The sequence below is a fragment of the Sciurus carolinensis genome, chromosome 1 (assembly GCF_902686445.1).
Source record: "Sciurus carolinensis chromosome 1, mSciCar1.2, whole genome shotgun sequence".
NCBI lineage: Eukaryota > Metazoa > Chordata > Mammalia > Rodentia > Sciuridae > Sciurus > Sciurus carolinensis.
Window position 1 is genome coordinate 175762589 of NC_062213.1, and position 24321 is coordinate 175786909.

General features: G+C 51.1%; 1 protein-coding gene across 7 annotated transcripts in view; it reads left to right on the top strand.

Moving 5' to 3' along the window:
• The window catches only part of Eri3 (ERI1 exoribonuclease family member 3), a 131793-nt gene that overhangs the window by 100831 nt on the left and 6641 nt on the right, over nt 1-24321 (top strand). For 4 of the 7 annotated variants that reach the window (XM_047533227.1, XM_047532787.1, XM_047533146.1 and 1 more), the window contains one exon: nt 6225-6357. The exons of 1 other annotated variant lie outside the window; for it this stretch is intronic. In XM_047533227.1, the coding sequence (XP_047389183.1) occupies nt 6225-6357 (133 nt within the window). Of the gene's footprint in view, nt 1-6224; nt 6358-20850; nt 20921-24321 lie in introns of all 7 variants that reach the window. 2 more of the 7 variants (XM_047532940.1, XM_047532871.1) reach the window with 2 other exon arrangements.

A 24321-nucleotide genomic window follows, 5' to 3' on the forward strand; every position in this document is an offset into this window, starting at 1 on the left:
AGAGATAAATTTCCTAGGTTGGGTTATTCTGTAGACACTGAAGTTACCAAGAGTGATGTGATTTGAAATGAAGTTCTGGAGGGAGAGGAATAGTCTAGAAGCAATAGTAAAGAAGAATTTGAAGAAAACTGTAGAGTATATCTAGAAGTGAGTAGGTATTGGTTTTCTAGTTGGTATTGCTATACACTAATTACCCCCAAAAGTTAGTGACTTGAACAACAAGTATTTCATTATTTCTCATGGATTCTGTGAGTCAGGAATTCAGGAAGAGCCTGGTTATGTGGATTCGGGTTCAGGCTTTCTCAGGTGATTATAGTCAGGCAATTACTGAACCTAACAACCCCTGGTTGGAGCAGCTAGGGGCTAGCTGCCCCCCTCTCCTCTCTGAGTCTCTTGGCTTCTCTGTGTGGTTCTCTGCTTTGGTACTTTGGGTTTCCTCACAGTATGGCTGCCTCTGGATAGTCAGTCTGTTTAACACAGCAGCTCAGGGCTCTAGGGCAAGTATTCTAGCAATTGAGGCGGAAGCCACCGAAGCAGTTCTGCAATAGCCTGGATGTAACATTACTTCTGTGTTACTGTCCATTAAAATAGTCACAGAAGCCCACCCTGTTTCCAGGGGATGTCGACTTCTTCTCTTGATGACAAGTTTATCAGTCACAGTGTCAGAGCCTGTGGAATGAGAGTTGGTATTGCAGCCATCACTGGAAAATATAGTCTGCCACAATTGGTGTTAGGCTGAACTGGAAAAGAGAGAGGGAGCAGTGTTTTCAGAGACAACATGCATTTTGAGTGATGGCACCAAGAGTGTCTGGAGGTGGTAATGAGAGCAAGTATCCCTGGGTGACCACAGGTGCACCTGGGGAAATTTTTTTTAGTACTAAACACTGAGACTCAGGTTTAATAACTCATCCAAGGTTACAGGGTTAATAACTGGCAGAATTAGGAATTAAAGATAGGTTTGTCTGACTTCTAAGCCCTGAACATACTATCTTTCTGTGAGTCATGGGCTTCTGGGTATTCCTGAGTACATGTCACATGCCCCATCCCAGAAGTACCTGTGGCCTTGGTTCATCAGCTATAGAAGTGTTGGTCAGTTGGGTGAAAAGCTAGGTAGACTTTGGTTTGTCAGACTTTGTCTAGAGCATCATCTGTGGTGGATGTTAAGAGAATGGCAGGTGGTTGGATAGGGCTCCTAATCTTAGGAAATGTCCCATCAGTCTTAGGTCCACAGACTGACAAGTCATCCAAAGGTATGTGATTAAAAGCCTATTCCTCCCCAACTCATGAGGAGGCTGAATAGACTGGATATACTGGGCTGACTAGGGAGCTGTGGGTTTTTTGGAAGTGGCAATGCAGTCTATTTCGCCTGCAGTCTGTGCTGGGTTCTGGCCATTTACCCAACCATCACCCTGCCCACTCATTGTCCACCCCACTCTCAGGGCCCTCATAGGTTGGATATGGGTGGGCAGAGGCACCAGAGCAGCTGTGGATGCCTCTTCTTTCCTCTTTGAAGAATCTGGTGCTGCTGCCGATGAGGGCTACTTCATCTATTAAACCCAATACACTTGTCGCAGCTGCTAAGCCCCCGTAAGCCGCCGGGCGCCGTGTTTGTGATGGGACTGACAGTGCATGGAGGAGGCTGATTATACACGATTCCATTTCGCGGGCCCAGCAATGTAATTTCACAGGGCGATCAGCGTTTGCATGTAATAGCAGGCTGTGCTGAGGTGTCAGAATATTAAAGGCGCTAATGGCAAAGCTCCCTGTTACACAGGGGGCCACCCGCCGCGCCTACAGCAGGGCTGTGCAGCAGGCCCGTTGCAGATGGCTGGCCACTAAGCTAATGGGGCAGCAGCCAAGGCGGGCAGAGCCACGAGAGGGGAAAGCCAGCCGGGAGCAGCTCAGCACCTGCTTCCCTATGCGTGGAAATTACAGCAGCCCAGGGGAAGCGAGATGTGTGTGCCTGCCTGGCACAGAGTAGGGGTGGGCTGATTTGGTAGACCCAGCATCTTTCACCAACTCTACCTGTCCTCATAGCTCAGCATTGATGCCTGCTGTGGAAAAAACTCAAAAGCTCCTCTGTCATCCTTCCACCCTCCCCAGCCTCTGGTCAGGAACATCAGGAATGAGGTGCTGACTGCACAGCTAGGCAGGTGGACCTTGAGGGCTGAGAGAGGTGCAGCTGGAGAAGTGACACCCAGGAAATTTGGAACCAACACTGGGAAAGAGGCTCAAGACAAGGTTTTGGAGAAAGCTCTTAAAGCAGATTTCTGGCAACCCCCCCCCCCCCACCACCACCACCACCAATCAAGGTCAGGAAGCTTCTGGGCTCCTTATCCCCAACTCCCCATATAGGCTAGCAGGGGAGAGGGAGGGAGTGGGAGGGGAAGCAGGCATAAGTGAAAGTGTGCACTGAGACCCCTTGGCACTGCTTGCTGCTGGCACACAGACTTGGGTGCTTCCTGCTATCTGAGTTGACTCCCTAGCCACACCCTTCTCCTTTGTCTTTTTTCTGCCTAGAATGTTGTCCTCCCCTGTCATCTGTACTGTGGTCTTCCAGTAGCACTCACTCCCACCAGGAAGCTTTCCTAACTGCCTCCTACCCCACACAGGCCTGCTTGTCTTCATTGTCACCTGTGGACAACTCCACAGAGTTTAACCTCCCTGGTCCTCCTGTTCTGATGAGTCCCTGGGTGCCAGCCTTGACTTCCAGCCAGAATCCCTGAGACATAGCCCATATTACTCTGCCTTGAGCTGGACTCCTAGAAGGGCTCTGCTAAGATTTATAAACAAGTGTAATCTCTAAAGAAGGATATCTGGAGGGGTCCAGGAAAAGCAGGATGGGCAGAGTCATCAGAGGGCAGGTCTGGGTTATGCATGGGTGTGGGAGCATAGAGTGGTTAGGGCATTCCATGGTGTCTATGTATCTCGGGGAGGGGTGGTGGGAATGCAGATACAGGTGCGGAAGGGCAGCAGGTGCAAGGGTTCCAGATCATACAGTGGCAGGAAAACAAGTTGCTATAGGACCCTCTGTGTTTTCTGGGTTACTGTCTGACTGATGACTGTGCCTGAGGGGTACCCAAGATGTCAGGAACTGTGAGAGGGATTGAGGTGCTGGGCCCTGGTACTGGGCCAAAGATGGGTCTGTGAGGCAGGTGATCACATCCAAAGGAGGCGCTAACTCTGCAGAAGTGTGCGTCAGTACTCCCCAGAGACATGCCTGGGTTCTCAGCAGGGGCAATAGGAGGAGAGCCCAGGCTGAAGTAGAGCAGTTTTAATTAACCGTTTTTAATATCATTTTGGACTTTGGCTGGTTTGTGAAGGCCCCGCTGGAAGCAGCATTTGTAAAAATTAAATCCCTCTTATTAGGAGCTTGGCAGACCCATGTGCACATGCCCCTCCCCTCCCCGCCCCACGCCCCCCTGAGGAAGTGCTGGATGAGGCCGTGTCACAGCAGCAATTGGTTATCATGCCTTATCTGGGAATATGAAACTGCAGCATAACACCACGGCCGCAGTGGAGACGCCAATTCATCTCACCCTCGCTCTGACAAGCTAGACTGCCCTTCCTGAAAGGCATCCCTCAGGCAGGACCGGCTGCCACCTTGCCTGGTACCTCTCCTCTCTTGCCAAAGGCTCTGGGCTTGCCCTGGTCCAGCCTGGCCCTCCTGGGCTCTGCCTCCTTCCATTCCCCTTCCACACAACCCAGTCTGTGGAAGATCTTGGGGAGTCATAATTATAATAATAACCTAATCATGGTGATGCGTCAGGGCAAGCGTCTAATGTTATCTGAAGTGGTCTTCCCGCTTAGCTGCGATAAGACTCGGGATGACGTGCAGATAACGCTGAGCTGCCCTGTCCCTGAGCCGAGAGCAGAGCAGAGGGGCCTCAGCAGCCCTGACGCCCGCCCGCCGCTTTAAGCTGGAAAGCGGCAGCACCTGCTAATGCAAGTGTTTAATATTTGATGGGCTGGGATAAAGCAGGATCACCTTCGAATTGAATTGAGTGTCAGCCGAGAATCTATTACTGAAATTCGGGTGTGATTTGACAGCAAAGTAGACGATGTTATTCTTCACTAGTTACTGCAATCTTCTCCCCGACATCACTTAAATATTTTTTTCTTTGCTTGAGTAAACACACATTATCCTTCTTTTTTCCCCCTTCCTTCCCTTTTTCCTTTTTAGAGGGGAAAAAAACCTATCCAGCTCGCCTTCTCCAGGCTGATAGAGTAGATTGTTATTTCTTTATTTGTCCTATTAAATGGAATTTCTGATCGTTTAATCCGGCCTTTGTAAGTGATTTTAAAGTACTTGAAAGGCAGCCGCCACTGCTCTCTGGCCCACTGAGCTCCTGCCTCAGCCTGGCCATGCTCAGCAGCTCTTCTAGCTGTGCCCCTCCCACTGGCTGTGTCCCCTTGCTGTCCGTGTCTACCCTGGCTCTAGGCCAGCATCCTAGGGCTGTCCTTGAGTCCCACTCTCAGCCCACGATTTGTGGATACAGCTGTGGCCTGGTAGAGGGTTGGGAGGGGTTGGCTGGAAAGTTGGGTTGTGGCTGGTACTTCTGCGGTCAAAGAAAATGACTTTGGAAGGTGCTGAGGTGTACGTGCAGTGGCTGCTAGTACCTTTGGGGTGGGAGGGTTGGTTCCTGCAGCTGGGAAGGAAGGGAAGTGGTCCTCTGCCCAGCCTCGTGCCCTGGCACAGACAGTGTCCAGCTACCTGTCTTTTGTTCTGAGCCTGTGTTTTGTCCTGATCCCCTGTCCTCTCTTTATAGTGGGATGGGGACCTCCTGACCCAGCAGTGGTCAGGACACTGCAGTGCCTGTCTGAGCATGACTGATAGTCATTTTGGTTCCAACACTAAACCTACCATCCAACTTCTGGGATCTCATCCAAGCTTGATTCTCATTGCTGCTGGCTCTCATGTTGTCACCTTCCTGCCACGGGGAGAAGGGCAGCCTAGTGTTTGGGGACTTCTGAAGTTCTCAAATGAAGGAATAGGTATTGTTTGAGGGGTCAATCAGCTATCAGACTCACTGACAGAAGCCCAGGATTTTGTTAGCAGACTGAGCAAGAATTAATTCCCATCTCACATCATTGCATTCTAACCCATGTAAGTTTCTTCTTTCTGGGCCTTAGTTTCCTCATCTGTGACATCAGGCAGTCATGCCTGTGAAGATAGTCAAGCTGTCCCCAACCTGCCTTGTATTCCTCCCAGATGGGGATTGCTGGCAGCCAGGTAGTGCGGTAGGGAATGGAGGGGGCAATGGAGTGCTGGGGGCTGAGCAGATCGATGCCCCCAGCACTTCCTTCCCCAACCCCAGGAAAACAATTAAGTACAGATCGATGGGTGGCCGCTTTGAATATGCATAAGTGAGCACTTGACCTTCAGCAGAGCGTCTGCTCCCCCCACCACACACAGACACACACACACACACACACACACACACACACACACCATGATTGTCCTCACAGCTGCCTTAGTCAGCCAGGTGCCCTCTCCCCTCCTCAGTTGAGCCCCAACATGTCACTCAGCCCTTCACAGCCTCACCTGCTTAGAGTCAAAAGCACCTTGACTATGGGGAAGTTGTTGGCCAATTCTTGCTTCAGTGTTCCTATCTGTGGAGTGAAGTGGTCTCTAAGGTCCTTCCTAGGACCAGTCTTTTTGACCAGTAGGAGCCCACAGAGTTCTGGGTGCTCTAGAAAAGAGGGAATCTGAGGAGAGGTGTATGGTGAAGGGGTACCCTGGTCAAAGGAGGGCTCCTGATAGGAAGATCTTAGTAAGTGGAAGCTCTCTAGATAGGAGCCCTGGTAGGAATACACAGTGAGGGCCAAGGAACTGATGGGGAGAAGCCCAGGAGAAAAAGGATTCTGGAGAAGGAAGAGGTTTTCTGTTAGAGGGACCTTCATGAAAAAGGAACCCAATGAGGGGGCTCTCATGAAATGGCATTATAAGATTAAGTCCTTGGGGCTGGGGTTGTGGCTCAGTGGTAGAGCACTTGCCTAGCACATGTGAAGCACTGGGTTTGATCCTCAGCACCACATAAAAAATAAATATGTAAGTAAGTAAATAAATAAAATAAAGGTGTCCATCTACAAATAAAAAAATATTTAAATAAAAAAAGATTAAGCCCTTGGTGGGAAGATTTGGGGGCTGGGGGAGACTTGGTGAGTTGGATTGTTTCAGGGGTCAGGGACTCTGTTAACCACTCTTGCCTCCTGTCTTCCAGGCTTACAGCTTCGCCATGGGCTGCTGGCCCAAGAATGGACTTCTAGACATGAACAAGGGTCTCAGCCTGCAACACATAGGCCGGCCCCACAGCGGCATTGGTCAGTCCCTCCGCAAATCCCCCTGGCAGCTCGGTCAGTCCCCTGCCCACATGCCCCAGTCCCCTGGCACACAGAGGGTTTCCATGGCTCATTCAGTGCCCCCACAGGATTCTCTCCATAGCTGGGAAAAGGAGGAAAGGGAGGATGGGATGAGGACCATTGGAAAGAACATCTCCAAACAACATTTCAGAGGAGGTGGGGGTCTGGGCTTTGGGTGAGTCACAAGTGGCCTTGGATTCAGGTCAAAGTCCCCCAACATCCTTGCCTGCATCCTTAGTGGGCAGTGTCCTCAGGGAGGTGGGCACATGTCAGCTTACCCATGGAGCTGGAGGAAGCTGTTTAATATTGTTTCAAGTCTGTGGCCACTAAACTGGACGATCAATGGGAGTTAAGGAGATGAATTATTTAAACCTCACCAGCTTTTAATTAGTCGGGGTCCTTCTGACCGATGGCTTCGTCCACAGGGTATTGACTCCCCTGTAGGAGCAGCAGCCTCCATTGAGTGGTGCCTGGGTTGGGAGGGGCCACTTGGGGTATCAGAAGGGGGTACACTCTCAGGGAGACTAGAGTAGCTGTGAATCCCAGCACTTGAAGGCTCTGAGCTTCTGATACATCAGCATGAATATGTGTCTGTGTGAATATCATTGTGTCTGCCCATGCGTGACACCTTTAGCTGTGTGTCTGTGTAAGAGTATAATGTGTCTGTGATTGTGTATAGCTGTGTGAAGGATGTGTATTCATAACAACACATCTGTATTTTTCTGAGGACATGTGTCTGTACCTGAAAGCAGCTACCAGCCTGTGTGTATATCTGTCAGAAAGAGTGTCTGTTCATTTCTGTGTCTCTCATTTTATGTGTACATGCATATGTGTGCATGCAAATGCTTTCAAGTGGCATAGGCTTTGTTCTAGAGAAGCCAGGTTGTTCCTGGGTGGTGCTATGGCTTTGTTACAACCTGATTACTTTGGGGAAGGTATCATTGGTGGGGGCTGGAAAGATACACCAGAAGGTACTTGCTACAGACTAGCCCCTTTATCCATTCCGCATTTACTGATGCCTGCTGGGCACTGAGCGTGCTCAGTAGAAATTTGTGTCCTCAGGGAGTTCACATCCTGGGAGGAGAGACTGAAATAGGTGCTTGTCAGCCAGCATCTAAGGGCTATGATAGACACACCTGGATGTTCTCAGTTGCCAAAGTAGGTTCTACTTCTTTGCTTACATCTTGCTAACTCCTGGCCCCTGGTATGCCCCATATCATTTTTGTTGGGACATCCCCAGGCTCCCTGAGGAACTAGGGGAAAGAAGCTGTCAACAGGCTTGGGTAGGGGAGAATACCACCATAACATCTATTCCCTCCCATAGAAGGTTTTCCATGCAACCTAGAGAAGACATTAAACCCAAGTAGGTGATATACTTGGAAGATCAGCAGGAAGTTTTCTAGAGAAGAGAACACTTCAGTTGGGATGCTTAACAGGAGAATAGAAGTTGCCAGGCAGAAAACAGAGAAAGGATCCTCTAAGTAGGGAGATTGTGTGCACAAAGGCCTGTGGGCATGAGAATGCCCAACATATTGAGAGAACAAGTTCAGAAATATACAAGTAATTTCCCCAGACTGGAGTAGAAAATTTAGGTTAGGGATCAACTAGAAAATGGAGAAATAAGTAGTGTCTTGAATGCCTGGTTAAAGGGTAGATCCCCACCCCCGACCCCCAAGGTTTAGAGGAGACATAGAATAGTCATGAGTGAAATAATGACATGATCATAGTTCTGATTCAGAACCAATGAGGCAGTTTGTGCTACACAAAACTAGTTCTTACTGGATGCTCAATAAATGCTTGTAGATGGATGGACAAAAACCTGGGCGAGTAAATCAGTGGAAAAGTGGTGGGAAGGAGAGATCAGAGAGAGAAGACCCATGAGAAGATCAGCACTGATCCAGGGGAGGAGGAGCTACCCATAATGGAGTCTGGCAGTGGGAAGAGCTGCAAGACTGAGTGAACACAGGCTACATGGCCTTAAGTTGGGTATTCTGCTTCTGTGTGTCTGTTCCCAGGGTGTTTGTGAGGGGAAGCAGCTCCCTCTGCCCACTCTTTGTTGTGTCTTGAGACTCAGTGATATCCTTCTTCTATGTTTACCCTTGATATCCTGTGACGAATCACCTGTTTTAGAGAAGAAGGTTTCTCCATCTGATTGGTCCCAGGGGGTAGCCCAAGGCTCTGATTGTCAATGCAGTACAGGCTTTGAAGCCAGAGATAGCTCTGGCTTTGCCGTGCTGAACCCTGGGCCCTTAGATAAGAGGCAGTGCTACCTGCTTCTCAGGGCTGCTGGGAGGCCCTGTGAGAAACCTTGTAAAGAACTTGTGCAGTCAGCCTGTAGCAGGTGCTCAGGGAGCTTCTTCTTTGTGGCCCTGCCAACACCAGGGCTCCCCAGGGCACTGGCAGCTCTTGGCACTAGGTCTTTGTAGTCTTTGAATGAAGAGGGCTGCCCTGCCGGCTCCTGGCTGGCTCTGAGGTGTGGGTGAGGGTGCTTGGAAGGGAGGGAGGATGCAGGGCATTAATTGGGCTGGGAGAGGCGGGGAGGGGAGGCGTGGGTTTTGAGCAGTGAGGTTAATGGCCCTCGCACCAAAGAGACAGCTTTAATGAGCTTCAGCTGGCGGTGCCCCGAGTTACTGTGCGTGCTAAAAGGGTCGCGCTGTAAGAGTTTGATGTGGACTGCTTCCCAGCCCTGGGGTCAGAGGTCAGCTCCTGTCACTGGCCACTCAGGCTGGTCCTCAGTGACATGGTGCTAATTAACTGTGTGAGGAGCTGCCAGCCTGGAGTAGGGAGTGGTATGTACATTGGTGGGGGGTGAGATAGCATTGGGTGATGTTGGGCAAGGGTTCTGCAGAGCCCACTGCTTAGCCATCCCCAGAGTCTGCTTGGTTCTTCCTCAGTGCCATGGGGATATGGTATTGGTGGTATGGAAATGCTGAGGGAGCAAGGAGGGGGGCTTGCTGGAACAGTGGGGTGACAGGCGTGGGGCTGGGAGATAAGGCTGAAGAAAGGCAGAGGGCCAGCTGTGCATCCTGAGGTGTTTGAAGGAGAGCCATGGGAGTATTGGGGGCAGGAGAGTGACTCAGTAGGAGTTGTGCTTCAGCCAGAGCAGTCTGGTAGTTTGTACGGGAAGAACTGGTGAAGAGTCTACAGACAGGGAGGCCAGTGGGAAGGTACAATAAGGTAAGCAAGAGGTGATGGGTGATTCAGGGCCAGGGCAGTGACTATGAGAAGAGACAGGGACCAGCTAAAACTTCAGTTCATTCATTAAATGTTGCACTTACTATGTGTTGGAGCTAAAAATGAATGTGATGATGACAAACACTGTGCCCTGTCCCCACTGAGTTCACAGGTAGAATTGTGACCTTGCCTCTGGGCACTGACTGAGAGAGAAGGCAGGTTCAGGCATGGCTAAGGAGGGTCCCAAGGTGGTGGAGTACTGGGCTGTTGGAGGCTTGAGGATGTGACATCTCAGTAGAGGTAGGACACTTCCTCCAGGGATGGCAGACTTGACTTTGGGAGTGAAATGAACAGTGTGGTGTCCGAGTGAGATGTGCATGAGGAGGAGCTGCGCACGTGTATGTAGAGCTGCTGGCTTCTAAGGCCACAGCAGCTGTCAGCATCTGCAGTTTGGGCCAAAGACTCTGAGGCAGGGCAGCAGCTTCCACAGAAGACTGCTGAGTGTTCCTTCTTTCTTTCATTTCAGCAAAGGGTCAACAAAGTACTCACATTACTTGGGACCATTTTCACACCAGTTCCATGAAAGCAGGCATCATCACTCCCATCTTATAGATGAAGAAAACTGAGGCTTCGTTAAGAGACTTAATAAATTCCCACAAGTTGAGTGAGGAGCCGGGATTCAAACCCAGGTGCATCCAAGTGCAAAGGCTATGTTCCTACCACTGTACTGACCTACCTTTTTGGTGTTGGTCTTTTTGCTGCCAATAAGATGATATAGAAGATGGCAAGCTCATTTCCTTTATTACCTTGGTGTCAAGTGAAACACTTGGGCCTTGACAAAGCTTTGATGACAACTGAGGAAGAAAGGAAAGGAGGCATCGCCTTCCATCGGCCCTGCTACAGTCACTCTGAGAGCCAGGTCCCTGCACCTAGAGGCCTCTGTTCTCCTCTGACCGTGATAGTTCTCCCTCTGAGATTGCAGTTTGCTCTTCACCTCTTGGCTCAAAAAACTCCTGCCCATCTTTCAGGGACCACTTCCTCTGGGCCTCTTGCCTGGCTTTCCTAAGTATGAGTGTACAGAAGACAGGTTTGACCCATTATAATTTGTCAGGGGCAATAACCTGGACCTTCATACTTGGGCTTTCTGAGACTGGGTTTGGTCTCCTTCCCTTCTTTCTTTTGGGAAATCTTTGCAGGAAATATCAGTAAAATCTCATCTGTTGTGACAGGGAAACCCCACAGACTACTGGTTTCAACTGGCTGGGAGAATAACTGGAACCTTCCTGATGCCCAACTGGGTGGTCCTGCCCTGGGAGCTTAGCCCCTCTGCTCTGGGACTGACTGAGGAGGCCCTTCTGCACTTCATGGCCAGAGACACAATGGACTCTCAGGAGCTTACTACCCAGCACAGTCCAGCAAAAGAACTGGACTGGCAGGTGGCAGGGTGGGGACTTGGCCCCCAGGGGGGCAGTACTGGCCTGTAGTCTCCCCTGAAGGAATGGGGTGTCTATCAGAGTCCAGTCAGAATGCATTAGCTCTGTGACACGGATCTCATTAGTGCCCGTGAGAGGTGTCACTGCAGGAGAATCGTCGGCTCAGGGAGACGCTTGTACCAAAAGGAAGAAAGGACAGTGACAGCCTTTTCTCTGCCGCCTCTGCCGCCACGCTCACTGGGCCGCCCGCCCTCCTCCTGGTGGGGGGGTGGGGGGTGCCAGCTAATGAGCTCGTCTGCAGTACAGCTTTGCCTTCCCCTCCTTGAAGTTTCCCAGGTCCCTCTGAAGACCTCAGGCCTGGGATTAGCACACACCAAACGCCAGCCCCCTCTGGCCCAGCAGGGTGCTCCTTCTGATCACCCTGCTCCTGCACCATGGGCAAGGGAAGGAGGTGGTACCAAGACAGGCCGGGGGAGGGGGCCTCTGCATCCCCTGACAGTAACATGTCCCCTTTCTGCAGAGGGGTCTTGCAGTTTTCTCCCCTCCCCTTGCCCCATGACATCTCCTAGCCTGGCAGTGTCCCCATCCCCATGGGGAGCCCTCCTTAGGCAGGGAATAATGGAGGGACTCTGGCTGAGGGTTCAGCAGATAGCATTTTGACCCGATGTGATATGGGACTTTCTCACTGAATCGGCAAGAGCGCAATGTCTGGGCTTTGGATGACCTGAGATGATGAAGTATTGATATGAGGCCCCTGTAGACCTTGGTGTCCCTTTCCCATCTGTCTCAGAGAGGCACCCCACCACCACCCCAACTTTGCCACCTTCAAGGCTGGATGGAAGGAATCAGTCCTGCTGCCTTCTGGGAAGGTACAAGACAACATCATTAGAGTGTCTTCCCCAACACTGCCTACTCCCATCTTATTCCTTCTGGTGTGACCCTGAGAAAGTGAGAAACCTGGGGATGGATGACCAAGAGAAGGGTCTCCATTGGCCTGCCTGGATGGTGCTTGGGGAGAGAGGTACTGGCTCCTTCCTCCCTGAACTGACCCCCTGGGAACTCTAGGGATGTCAGGAATTGGTTCTTCAGGCTCTTGTCTTCAGTAGCGACCACAGATGGAAAAAAAGGATAGATAGAGGGTTGAGTTGACGGATGGATGGAGGAAGATTCTGGTCTATGTATGTATGTGTTCCTTGTGGGTGGTGCATTGGGAAGTACTATCTTTGTTTTCCTACCTTCCTAGCCCCGGGTCAGCCTGGCCTCCCCTTGTCTCTCTCTCTATCTCCTGTCAAACCATCGCAGACGTAAATGACAAAGAAATCAGAAAGACAGATCAATGCCGGCCAAATTAGCACTTGCAGATAGACTGTGCGGGGATGTCAGCGCCCTGACCCCTGGTGATCTTGCAGCCTCGGCTGCTGATATTATGCAAATTGCATCCATCTGGCAGGACCTGCGTGCTGGCTGCTCCTACTCAGAGGAGTAATGGGCTGGGGGTGGGCGGGAATGTTGGAGCAAGAGTCAGTGGAGTGAGTGTGCATGTGTGCGGTGTGTGGTGCCCACCAAGCACTGGGCGGTGATTGAGTGATTGACAGGGCAGATAAGGGGCCGCATTGGATTCCTTTGGGCTGGAGGATTAGGAGCAGCCACAGATGGGAGATAACTGGACTTCATTTCAGTTTATTTTCCTCCTTATCCCCTCTCCCCACCTTCACTCCCCGAAAAACACAATCTCTGTAGTTTGCGTTTTCATCAATATTTGCAAGTCATTATCACTTGTTTAAGGTGAGAGACAATGTCAGGGCCCAGACCAGGCCAGCCCCTCCCCCAATCCTGAACAGGCCTGGTACCCTGAGAATTAATCCCTGGAGCAGCCTTCCTTCCACTGGTGTCCACAACAACCCCTCCTCCCAGGCCTATAGTACTCATGGGACGACTCACACCTCATGGGCCAGCTCCGCTGACCTACCTCATCTGACCTAATGCCATCTGGCATTCCTTAGGATGGGCCCCTGCCCCTGCACTTGAAGTTGCTGTGTGACATCCCTGCTCCCATGTTTAGGCTCCAGCCTAGGTGCTTTGGGTTCTGGTATTAGCAGGGCGCCTCCAGAACTGCTCTGCTGCAGAGTTCTGTACCCCTTTTCACAAAGCCTCCCATTCTGGATACTACTGACCAGGGGCCAGGCCCCATCTGGGCTAAGTGGGACCCATGGCCTATGGAGAGGGGAATCTGGGTGGTCTGTTTGAATACCCTCTGTCATTCCACACCATTTGGTGAGTGCCAGGTGGAGTACAGAGGCTTCAGATCTGTCCAAGTTTTTAAGCCCAGTGATAATGACTGGCATCTCTACTTGTGAGGAAACTGAGGCTCAAGAAGGTTGCGTAGCAGGGAAGTGGGAGAGCCAGGATTTAAATACAGATCTCCCCTAGTCTAGGGTTTGAACACTTCATCACCAGGCCCTACCACTTTACTACTGTGCCACCCACCCCAACATGTCACCACACCTGGATCCACTAAAGAGAACCATCCCAGACAGTAGGCAGACAAGTTCCTTCAGGTCCCAGGCTGTAGACACAGACCCTCACCCAGGCCCCCTGCCGAGCTGAACCAGGCCAAGGGGACAAGAACCAAAGAGGTCCAGACTATAGGGACCTGTGTCTGAGACAGTTGGGCCATAGCAAGGACACACAGAGGACAGTATGAACTCAGCAGCTGAACTAGCTCAGGAATATGTCACAGAAATGTATCACCAGGCCCTGGGCAGCTGAACCAGCTCAGGAATATGTCACAGCATGTATCACCAGGCCCTGCAACTCAAGGAGAAGGATTAATACAGCTTAGGCCAGCCAGCTATGGCTGGTGGAGGGTATAGCTGTCCCAGGGGCCCCCTCCAAAACTGGGTCCCCACCATACCCTCCCACTAGGCAGGGTTGGGCGCTGGGAGTGCTGGGGACATGTCCGGGGACACGTGTGCAAGGGGAGCTTGTCCTAATGAGGAGAACATGGCTGCTAGTTAGGCAAGGGGCGGGCGGGAGCTGCAGAGCTGATTGAAGGCGGGGGCAGGGGTCAGACAATTAGGCCCAGATCCGGCCGTTTGATGTGAGTTCTGAGGCCTCAAAGCCTCCCTTCAGCCGGCTCCCTCTACTCCCTCCTCTCCCTCCTTTCCTTTCTTCTTCTGCCCAAAGGCAGGAAGGATGGAAACGCTTACACTCACTGTTACTATTATTAAACCCTGTGGCAGGCCAGCCAGATCCCAGGACTCCTGCCCACAGGGGGCACTCCAAGTCCCCAGGAGGTTCCTTGGACACCAGAGGGGGCATCTGGCCGGAGACCCAGGCCAGGCCAGCTGAACCCCAGGGCACAGTAACCCTGCCTCTCTCTTGCTTCTGAGGCAGGAGAGTGAATGGGCTGCCCAGCAGGAATTTGAGCTCTGAGTTGCTAGGACCACATCCCAGGCCTGCTTTGACCATTACCTCCTCCAGCCACTTAGTTCTTTTCTATCCTGTCCTGGGGGTGGCAGGGAGGGCGTGGTTCATTCACACTCAGGCCCAGTCACACAAATAGTCATCTGCAGCAATCACACCAAAACCTTGCTGGTAAGATAAAGATACATAGAACCAGTTAGCCCCACAGCATTGTCATTCCTCCCCCGCAGCACACACACACTGACAAGTCATAGCCTCACATACCATCACAAACCCTGCTTATTGCCTGCCAAAGGACTCTGGGAACTAAGCTCCGCCCCGCGCCCCCAGAATAGCTAGGAACAGCAGTGGGATCTGGGGTGAGGGGTAGGGAGTACCAGCCCTTCCAGCCCCCATTCTAGGAAATAGGCGGAGAGAGCTGGTACTGACCACAGAGTGAGAGGAGACCAGAATGGGGTGGGGGGGGGGCAGTGGGAAGAGGGAGGGTGGGAGCAGAGATAAATGTTAGCTCATTTCTTCCGTAATTAGTTACTCCCTCATCCCCGCGTTGTAATTGTGAACAAGCTGTAATGTTTAATTAGTCTGTAAATGAAACCCCAATTTCATAATGGCCTGGCTGACAGGGCTAAGTGAGCAGAGGAGGAGGCGGAGGGGAGGTGACGGGGAGGGACTATAGTGGGGGGACAGACAGTGGGATCACCTCTTTTTCTCTTCAGCCCCAACCTGGCCCACGTGGGGGAATCTGTGTGACTGGGTCCAGACCTGCGCTCCTGCTTCCAATATCCTTTCCCTCCCTGTCCCTTTCTCCCAGGCATCCTCCATGCCTCCCCTCAACTCTTGGGGTTTCACAATCCCAGCCCAACCCCAGTGCTTCTGGTTAGACAAAATGACTCAGGGTGAACCTGGCAAGGATGATGCTCCCCCACCTAAGTCTAGCCTTCCCCCTTCCCAAGCCATCCTACTTAGAGACCTTGCTTGGTACCTGGGACCTTAAATTCTGACCCTTCACACCACAATGACTGACTTGGGCCCCTTCTCCAGTCCACCTCCAAGTCCTGTCTAGAATCCGTGCTGCGCAGAAATCCAGACCAGACCTCACTCTCCTGAGGTGTCATCACCTTGGCCTGTGATGAACGGGAGCTGCCGCAGGGGGGAGCCCCTGGCCTCACCGCTGCCTCATTGGTCTCCGTTTCCCCCATAACATCCTCACCGCCTGCGCACGCCCCCGCCCCTCCTGCCGCAGCCATAAATCTCAATTTACGAGGGCGGCTCTGGTGGGGGAGGGAGGCAGCACCGCTAATGATGGCTCCTCAGCCGGATTTTTCATGTTGCACAGTCATAAATTTTTAAGAACAGCATGGGCAGCACGTTAGCAAGTTATCGAGGCTGCCTCCACGCTGGCTGCCTAACTCCAAGAGAGGAGCAGAGACCAGTGGGGCACAGGAGGCATGCAGGGCTGGGTGGGCCCGGCCAGGCAGGGCAGCTGGCCAGTCTGAAGGCAGCCAGGAAAGGCTGGCAAGTCCAAGGGCCAAGGCTGGAGTGAGCCTGCACGGGGCAGGGCAGTACTACCACAGCTGCTGGAGCCAAGGATGAGCATGCGGGTGGGATCAGTCATGTGGGCATACAGACCATGGCGTTTGGGAGCTGCTGATGGATGCCTCTGCTCCAGGACTTGACACCATGATGTACGGGGAGCCTGAAGACATATGGATTTTCAAAGTGGCCACTTTGAATAGAATTACAAACCCTGAGCATGTGCGCAGTGAGGCCTCTGCCATGGCAGAGCTGCACTTGCTTCATAAACCAGGGGCCTTTTAGTGTCACTCTCAGAAGCTTGGATTCTTGGAGTCACTGAGAAAGAACCCTGGGGAAATGATCACAAAGGGAGCATATCTCGGCACATGCCAGAGCCAGGCTGACCTCATTCTCTTAAGGCTTGCCCTTTTGAGGTTGAGTGTACCTGGGTAAGTCACTCACGACCTGGCCTCTTCAGACTCTTCAAGATGGGGTTAACCATGGCTTCTAACTCCCAAGCTTACAGAAGTAAGTTCTGTAAAACCCTGATTACCTGGTAACTCCTTTACTTGTTGACATCTCCAGAAAGGCTTCTGAGAGAAGCATCTGGAGAACAGATCCTTGTGGGAGATAGTGGGACCTTCACTTTGCCCATTCTTTGATTCACAAGTTGTTTGCTGAGGTCTTCTGAATTTCCAGACCAGGCGGCCTCAGAGGCAAGGAAAGTTCCTTCCTAGAAGGTGAAGTGAGCACTTTCAGCTGAGGTAGGTTCCCAGCTCTGCCTTCTCCTGGTGATGCCTAAACCTTCAGGGTGCTTAGAAGCCTACCTTTGGCCCCAGGTGTTCCCCTGAGCTCACTGATGTGTGCAGTTGGGGTTGATAACCACCCAAGTATGCACAGGAGCAAGTAGGAACCTGGCACTTCTTGGAGGAGGTGGGCACAGCACCAGGGACAGCCTCAGAAGACCACAACACAAAGTCAAGTAAAGTATGAATGTGTGTTTATGTCAGTGTCAGGAATGCCAATCCTGTGTTCAGGTGACCCACCAGGTCAAAGACTTGCCATTGAGGCAGAAGAGCCCCCAGGCTGAGCCTCTTTGTCTTAGGGGGCAGTCCCTGTCCATCTGGGCTAGTCATAGCCTCTGTCTCTGCTCACTTTTCCTACTCCTTCTCAAGCCACTCTTCTCCTGTTTTCTAGGCCACAGGCTCTTCCTTCCTCTCCTGGGTACTGCCCTGCCTCAGATCCTTTTCCCGTGGCTTTATTTCCCCTGGTTCCAGACGCATATTCCCACCCGGAGCCTGCTTACCACCTCCTCATTTAGAGCCAGTGTCAGATTGTCTTCCTCGGGAAGCCTGCCTTGACTCCTAGACTTGGCCACCAACCCCACCCCATGTCCATTTCACCAGCACCCTCCACTTGCCCTGTACAGCATTTAATCAGAGTTGTAATTAAGAAATTACTTTCCTGAAAGTTGTTTAATGCCTCTGTTCCCACTAGATTGTAAGTTCCCTGAGGGCCAGAACTTCTGTCTGTTTTGTTCAGCTTGCATCCCTCAAGCGTAGCATAGTGTCTGACAAGTGTAGGCAGATAATAAATAAAATGTGCTGTTTTGAATTGAGTTAAATTGAGTTGAGATGGTCCTGGCCCACCCCTGGGTGCCAGGGCAGGGGGAGGTGGCTAGGGAAGTGCCTGGAGCTGAGGTGGTTCCCATTAGTCCTCATGATTAATTCACAGCCACACTGTGATGGAGTGGGCTTGTCCCCAGTCAGCGCCTCCGCTGGGGCCCACCTGTTAGCGACAAACAAACAAAGGGGATAAATAATGCATTGGGAGCTGAGCCAGGCAAGGCGGCGGTATTGAAATTAATAGGGATTAGCTGAGCAGCTTGAGGATGAAATATTTACCAGGTGGGACTGGGCTTAGGAAGGGCAGCTGCCCCCCTTCCCAGCATCCCTAGGGCTCTTCTCCAGGGCATCATTGGCTAGGACTGGCCAGCACCACCCCTGCCACCTCTGCTACCTCAGTTTGCAGGACAGGCTGACCAGGCTACCAACAGCTCAGGTCAGGCAGCCTCCTGGCACAGTGAGATGCTAGGAGGGAATGGAGGGGGAAACAGATGACACCTTGGGCACTGGTGAGACAAGGACTGGGTTGGTTTTCAGAGCCTGGGTGTGTGGCAGCTGTGAACGGCAAATGTCAGGGCTGGAGGTGAGCCACTTGTGACCTTGACCCTCTGTCCTCTCTCTTCCTACAAGACCTTCCTTACGTTGACTCTCTACATATTTCCTGAGAGCCTCTGGGTAGATAACCCCTCAGAGTGGCTATGGTCTAGCAGAAATGACAGAGTAGTCATGACAGGGGGCTCTCTGAGTTCTGAGGGAATATAGGGAAGAGAGGCCAAGGTAAAAACCAGAGGGTCAGGAGCAGTACCAGGGGAAGAGTGGGGGAGTGTTCTAGGCAGAAGGAAGAACATGTGGAGGAGTCAAGAGGCAGAAGAGCCTAACTCGACTGTACAGCAGGAGAGTGGAAAGATGAGGCCAGAGCAGTCCACAGGGCCAGGTTCCCAGACCTCATAAAGGAACTTGGGTTCTGTCCTGGGAGCAGTGAGGAGCCAGTGGAGGTGGTGGTTGTTTCCATTCTTAATTCTTAAGCTGTTTGCAGAGGAGTTTCTGTATATCCCTTACTCCGCCTTCCCTGAAGTCAACATGTTGCATCATCAGAGTGCAACTGTCAGCACCAGGAGATGACATTGGTTCCAGACTGTTGACCACACTGAAGGCCTTGTTTAAATTTTACCGTGGGCTCTACTAATGTCCCTCTTCTCCTCTAGGATCATTGAAGAGTTTTAAGACAGGGAGTCAAGTGACCAGATTCATGGTTTAAAAGGACACCATTTTGGAGAGAGTGGCAGAAGCACTGTTGTCACCTGGATGAGAGGGGATGTGGCCTGAGCCATAATGATGATAATAGGAACCTAGGTTTAGAAATTATTGGAACTTTTATGGTAACTAAAGCCTCAGGATGGATGAGGTTGTCCAGGGAGAGAATAGAGAGGGAGAAGGGGCCAGGGCCCGTGACCTCTCTGAACATCACCACACCTGAGGAGTGACCTGAAGACAAGGAGTGTTCATAGGAACCTGCGGGATTGGGATGGAAAGGGAGGGCAATGTCTCAAAGCCAAGGGAGTGTGAGCTTCAAGGAGTGAGCAGTCCCCATGTCAGTCAGACTTGAAGAGCGCCAGCCCTGGGGAACCAGAGGGCTCATGAGAGAAGGTGGCTTTGGTAAGCGAAGATTACAGACAGGGAGAGGGGAGAAGGACATCTGGACTGTGATGGCTCTGAGATTTGACTCTAAGAGGGAGGAGAGATTGGGTAACTGGCCAAGACAGAGGGATTTAAAGGAGGCTTCCCATCTCCCAAGACAGGGGAGAGGTCATATATTCAGATGCTTGAGTGACAGATCAGGGCAGATCTGGGAACAGGCTGCATCAGAGAGAAAGTGCTGAACAGTGCCAGACCCTGGAAAGCCTGGGTGCTAGGCTGGACTTGAGAACCCAGGTGAAGTGGATGAACCAGCTTTGGAAGTGACAGCAGGGTTGGTCCTCTCTTGTGACAAGGTATAAGGAGAGGACAGGTACAGATGCAGGACAGTGGCTTGTGTAGCCCCTGTGTAGCAGGAGACAAGGCTGGCTGGCTGTGGGCAAGGGGGGTGCGTTGTCAACTGGAGCATAGACTTGAGCTCTGTGTAAAGGAAACTTGAACTTGTCCTAAGGGATGAAAGGAGAGCGCATACACCGGTCGGGAGCACGGAGGGCCATGTTGGTGTGGTACACCCAGCAGAGGCTGATGTGCTGACCTGTGTGGTGGGATTTTCTCTAGCCACATTTGCCCAGATGCAGGCCTAGGGAAGGCAGAGTTTGGTTTTTCCAGGCACAGGTGACTGAAGGAAAAGGGAACAAGAGAGTTGAGGATACTGGCAAGAAAAAGTTTGAAATTATGGACCATGGGAATCCAAGCTCCAAAGGGAAGTATGTCCATCATGTTGCTAGGACAGAAACCACTTGGTAGGTACTCAATACCCATTTCCCCTTCTTCCTCACTAAATAGAACCCTCTGTAATTAGGGGCATCAGTGTGTACCTAGATAAAAGACTGCTTTTTTAGTTTTTCGTTCAGCTAGGTAGGACCATGTCTCTAATATCTGCCAGTAGGAAAAAAGGAAATGTGCAGTGTGGGACCTCTAGGAACAATATTTGGAAATTCAGCAAAGGAGTGCACGCTTCTTACCTTTCCTGTCTTACTCCTTCCTTTTTCTTGCAATGTAGATGTGATAGCTGATGCTCTGGCAGCTATTTTGGACCCTGGGGGTAAAAAAAAAATGTTGAAAATGTTAGGGCAGAAAGAAGGCGGAAGCCTGAATCTAATGATTATGTGGAGCCATGGGGCTTTTAGTAAACTGACATTGCAAGCCAGAGACAAAACATCTTTCTCACTGAAGTTATATTTTCTTGCATCTCAGTTTTTACATGGGTTTCATGACTCTTTTTTAGCCTTAGTAACATGGCCTGTGTCCTCAGGTACAGCAAGAAACAATGTGTTCAAATGTTTCAAGAGAGCATAAGGTTACCAACTGTCCAGCCTTAGGTAGCAGTGTCCTCTTTTCCCTTTGCCCTACCTCCTCCATTTGGTCAATTCTATCTTGTGTAGTCCATTCCCATATAATTCTTCTTTCTGCCTTTACATGCTCTATCAGTTAGTGTACTTTCAGCTGAAAGAAAATGACAGGTCATAGGTTATCCAGTTTAAAATAACTTAATAAGGGATTTATTATCTCACAAAAGAAATTTGGAGTTGAGTGTGATCTAGGGCTGATTAATCCAGCATCTCAGCAATATCCTCAAGGACCCAGAGTTGTCCATTTTTCTGCTCTTTTATCTTCAGCACAGTCTTCACAAGCTAACTCTCCTCCAAGTTGGAAGATGGCTTCTGCAGTCCCAGACACTAAGTGCAGGTATGGAAGCTTCCCGCACAATGTAGAGGGGGCCAGACTCCAAAGGTAGGCGTGTCTGTTGTGTTGCTAGGACAGAAGCTACTTGGTTCATATTCAGCATCCTTTTTTCCTTCTTCCTCACTAAATATAACCCTCTGGAATCAGGGACATCAGTGTGTACCCAGTTTAGAGACTGTTTTTTTAGCTTCTTGTTCTATTTTCCCCTTATGCCTATTTTCATTAGAAAACTCCTTGAAGTGCTTCCAGCAGACTAACCCGCATTCCCAAGTAACCAGAACACTTACCCACTCCTGACCCAAGTGACTGGCAAGGTAGGGTGGGAGCACCATAAATGACTCTGACCTTGGAGGATTAATCCAAGCCATGTGAGGGAGTGGTGGGCTCTGCCAGCATGGCACAGTGTGTCGTCAGTCAGAGGGAATGAGGGAAAAAGTGAAGATAGGAAGGATGGTGTGTGTGGTAGAACAGGGGTGTAAATGGCTTCAAGGTTCCAGTGAACAAAAGAAAAATAGATAATCGTCAGGGTCTGGGGCTATCTGAACTTAGTGTATCCAGGGAAGAACAGGATGTTTCAATGGTTGAGGGTGCTAGAGTGGAAATGGGTAGAAAAAGACCCAGGAAGGGTGTTAATGGTGAAGTCAAGGAAGAAAGAGGCTGGCAACTCAGACTCTCAGAGGTTGGAGAGGGCAAGAGGCAACATGGAGGCTGGGCAACAGGCCCTCGGGAAGGAAGAGCCAGGGCTGGCCCAATAGATAGCACATGCTCACAAGAAAGGCTCCCACAGGCTGCTGGCACAGGGGCTAGTAGAGCAGCACAGGCTAGCAGATCAACTGCTCTCTGTGTCCCCATTTTGGATAGAATCTGTGTCCTGGGTGTTCAGGCCATTCTGGAAGTGGGTAAGGCCCTGACACTTTCTGTTGGAACCAGTGAAGACTGGAGAAGACTGATCATGGGACATATCTGGGGATAGGGTCAGGTGGAAGCTTGGTTGGAACAGATGTGGCTGCCAGGTGTAGCAGATCTGTTCAGCTGTTCTCAGTAGCCACTTCTTTTCCTCACCTCTCAGCTAGGTCTCCTCACTTGACCATGGGTTATTTGGCTCTCCTCTAGCACTTCTGGCTATGGCATCCCAGAGCTAGGAGGCAGGTGAGGCCTCCTGATGCCTCCACCTGGAAGGGGCTGGCTGGGAATGGGATGGGGGAGGCGGGCATCTGTTGTAACGGCCAGAGCAGCCGCCCTGTTACTACGGCGTATTTCACTTTTAATTCTGACATATAATGTAATGATCTTTTTTAAGGCCCGATGATATTATCTGCCTGACTAGATTATTGAGTCTTCATCATCTCCAGATAAATTTATGGCCACGACGAGGCTCAGGATTTATCATCAGTCAATAGAGCTCGATACTCTAACAAGGCGTGTAATAAGATATACATATTTAATGATCCAAGGGGAGGAGCGCTAATGGGAGCCCAGAGTGAGTGGTCCAGGGGGACTGTGAGACATGGATGTGGTCTTTGCCCCGTGGTCCCCAACTCTGGTCCTTCTTAGGGCTGCCTCTCTCTTCCTTCCCAAACCCCCTAGGGAAGGCAGACAGGGCGAGGGGGAGCAGCATGCAGGCCAGTACCTGAGCTAGGGCCTAGGCCTTTTCAGCCCAAAGGGTGCATGCACCCCCATGGGACTCCTTTTTTTCACTTCCAGGCCTTGGGAGGGTTGGGGTGTCCTTAGACTCTTAGCCTAGGCCCCTGAGCATTAGGGCAGGCCCATCAGAGGAGGAGTGCCGGGGCTGCGTGCCCAGGACGCATTGATGGTGACGGATGGTTTTTCATTATAGCCTCTCAGGTCCTGCCCGCGCCCTGTGTGGAAATTCTATTTATTCCTTAATTTGTAAAAATTCCCTCTTTATCTGATCCCAATCAGGGCGGGGTAATTGGCTCTCTGGGGCAGCGGCTGGGGTCCTTGATGAAGAGCTATGTGGATGTACCCAGCCCGGCCCCCACCGGCCTGCCACTAGGGCCCACAATTAATAATGATTTGCAAATGGCAGACAAGCAATAACACAGAAAGATGTGGCGTCCGCGCTGCCTCTTCATTTCCTCCCCTCGTAGATATAAATGGCCACAGAACAAAAACCCAGCACTATAAATTCTGGAATTAGTTATTCACTGGGATAAATGGGGCCTGGAGCCACCAGCCCTCTCCCTGCCACCCTTCTTGCCTGCTTTCCCTGATCCAGGTTCTGCCCCTAGACCTTTTCCCAAGCGTAGGCCTTGGCTCTTCTGCCTCTTTGGCTCCCAGTTCAGTTCCTCATCTTCCTTCCACCACTTCATGAACCCCTCTTGTGTGGCCCACACTTGGCAGTGATCGCCCGGTCTGGGTCTGTAGCTTCCTCCACAGTGACCTGAGCTAGCAGGTGGCATTCACCCTCTACCTCCTTACACCAGCCTTCCTGGCTGTCTCACCTGGCTGTGTCCTCATTCTGCATTGGGGTTTGATTGGAGTATCTTCTTTAGCACTTGGGACCACTTGCCTGGCCAAGTCTGAGTTGGGCTCCTGGTACCCAAATGTGGTATATAAGTGACTTAAGGGGTTTGCTGTTGAGCTTACTGGTCAGGCAGCTCTGGGATGTTGGCACAGGCATTTCCGGGCACTATGCCCTCTCGGCCAGGCACATCCTCCCCCCACCCCCCAAGTGGCTGTGAGCTGGCGGGTAATGGGCGTGTAATGGCCTCATTTCCATGCCCGGCCTCCAGGAGCAGCGGTAAGTGTTTGATTGCCTTAATTTCCAAACACATCATTATCCCAGCTTTACCAGCGCTTAATAAACACTTTATGAGGATTTTTTTTAAAAACATCTTCGGTCCGCATACTTCTCTGAAGTGATAAACTCTAATTAAGTCTAATATTTAAAAATATGGTAATGGTGAGTTGTTTGAATAAGTGGACTGCATTTCTGTAATTTCATTATTACGTAAAACACGCTAATTATTTGGAGCGCGCTTATTACGGAGAGAGAAATCGCCTGCTAATCAAGATGAAATTGCCTTTTCCCCTTATTGTGGAACCACCGTCATCCTTCACCATCAGCCCTGTGGCACCTCCAGGCACCTCGGCTGGGGTGGAGGGGGAGAGAGCTGAGGGGAAGGACTGAAAGAAGGGGTCACTTCAGACTTGAGGCTGAGAGGACCCTGACCCAGGGAGGGATAGGAGGCTATGGAACTGTGTCTGTTGGAAGTGGGAGTTTATGTCTGGAAAATGTATCCAGAAAGCCAGGGTGGCTGTGAATAAGGTCTCAGGGGTCTGTGTGAGCCCTAAGTATGGGACAGACAAGGGACAGGGTGATGGGGGATATCAGGATATTGTTGGAATAACCATATTTTTGGATGTTACTGGAGTAACAA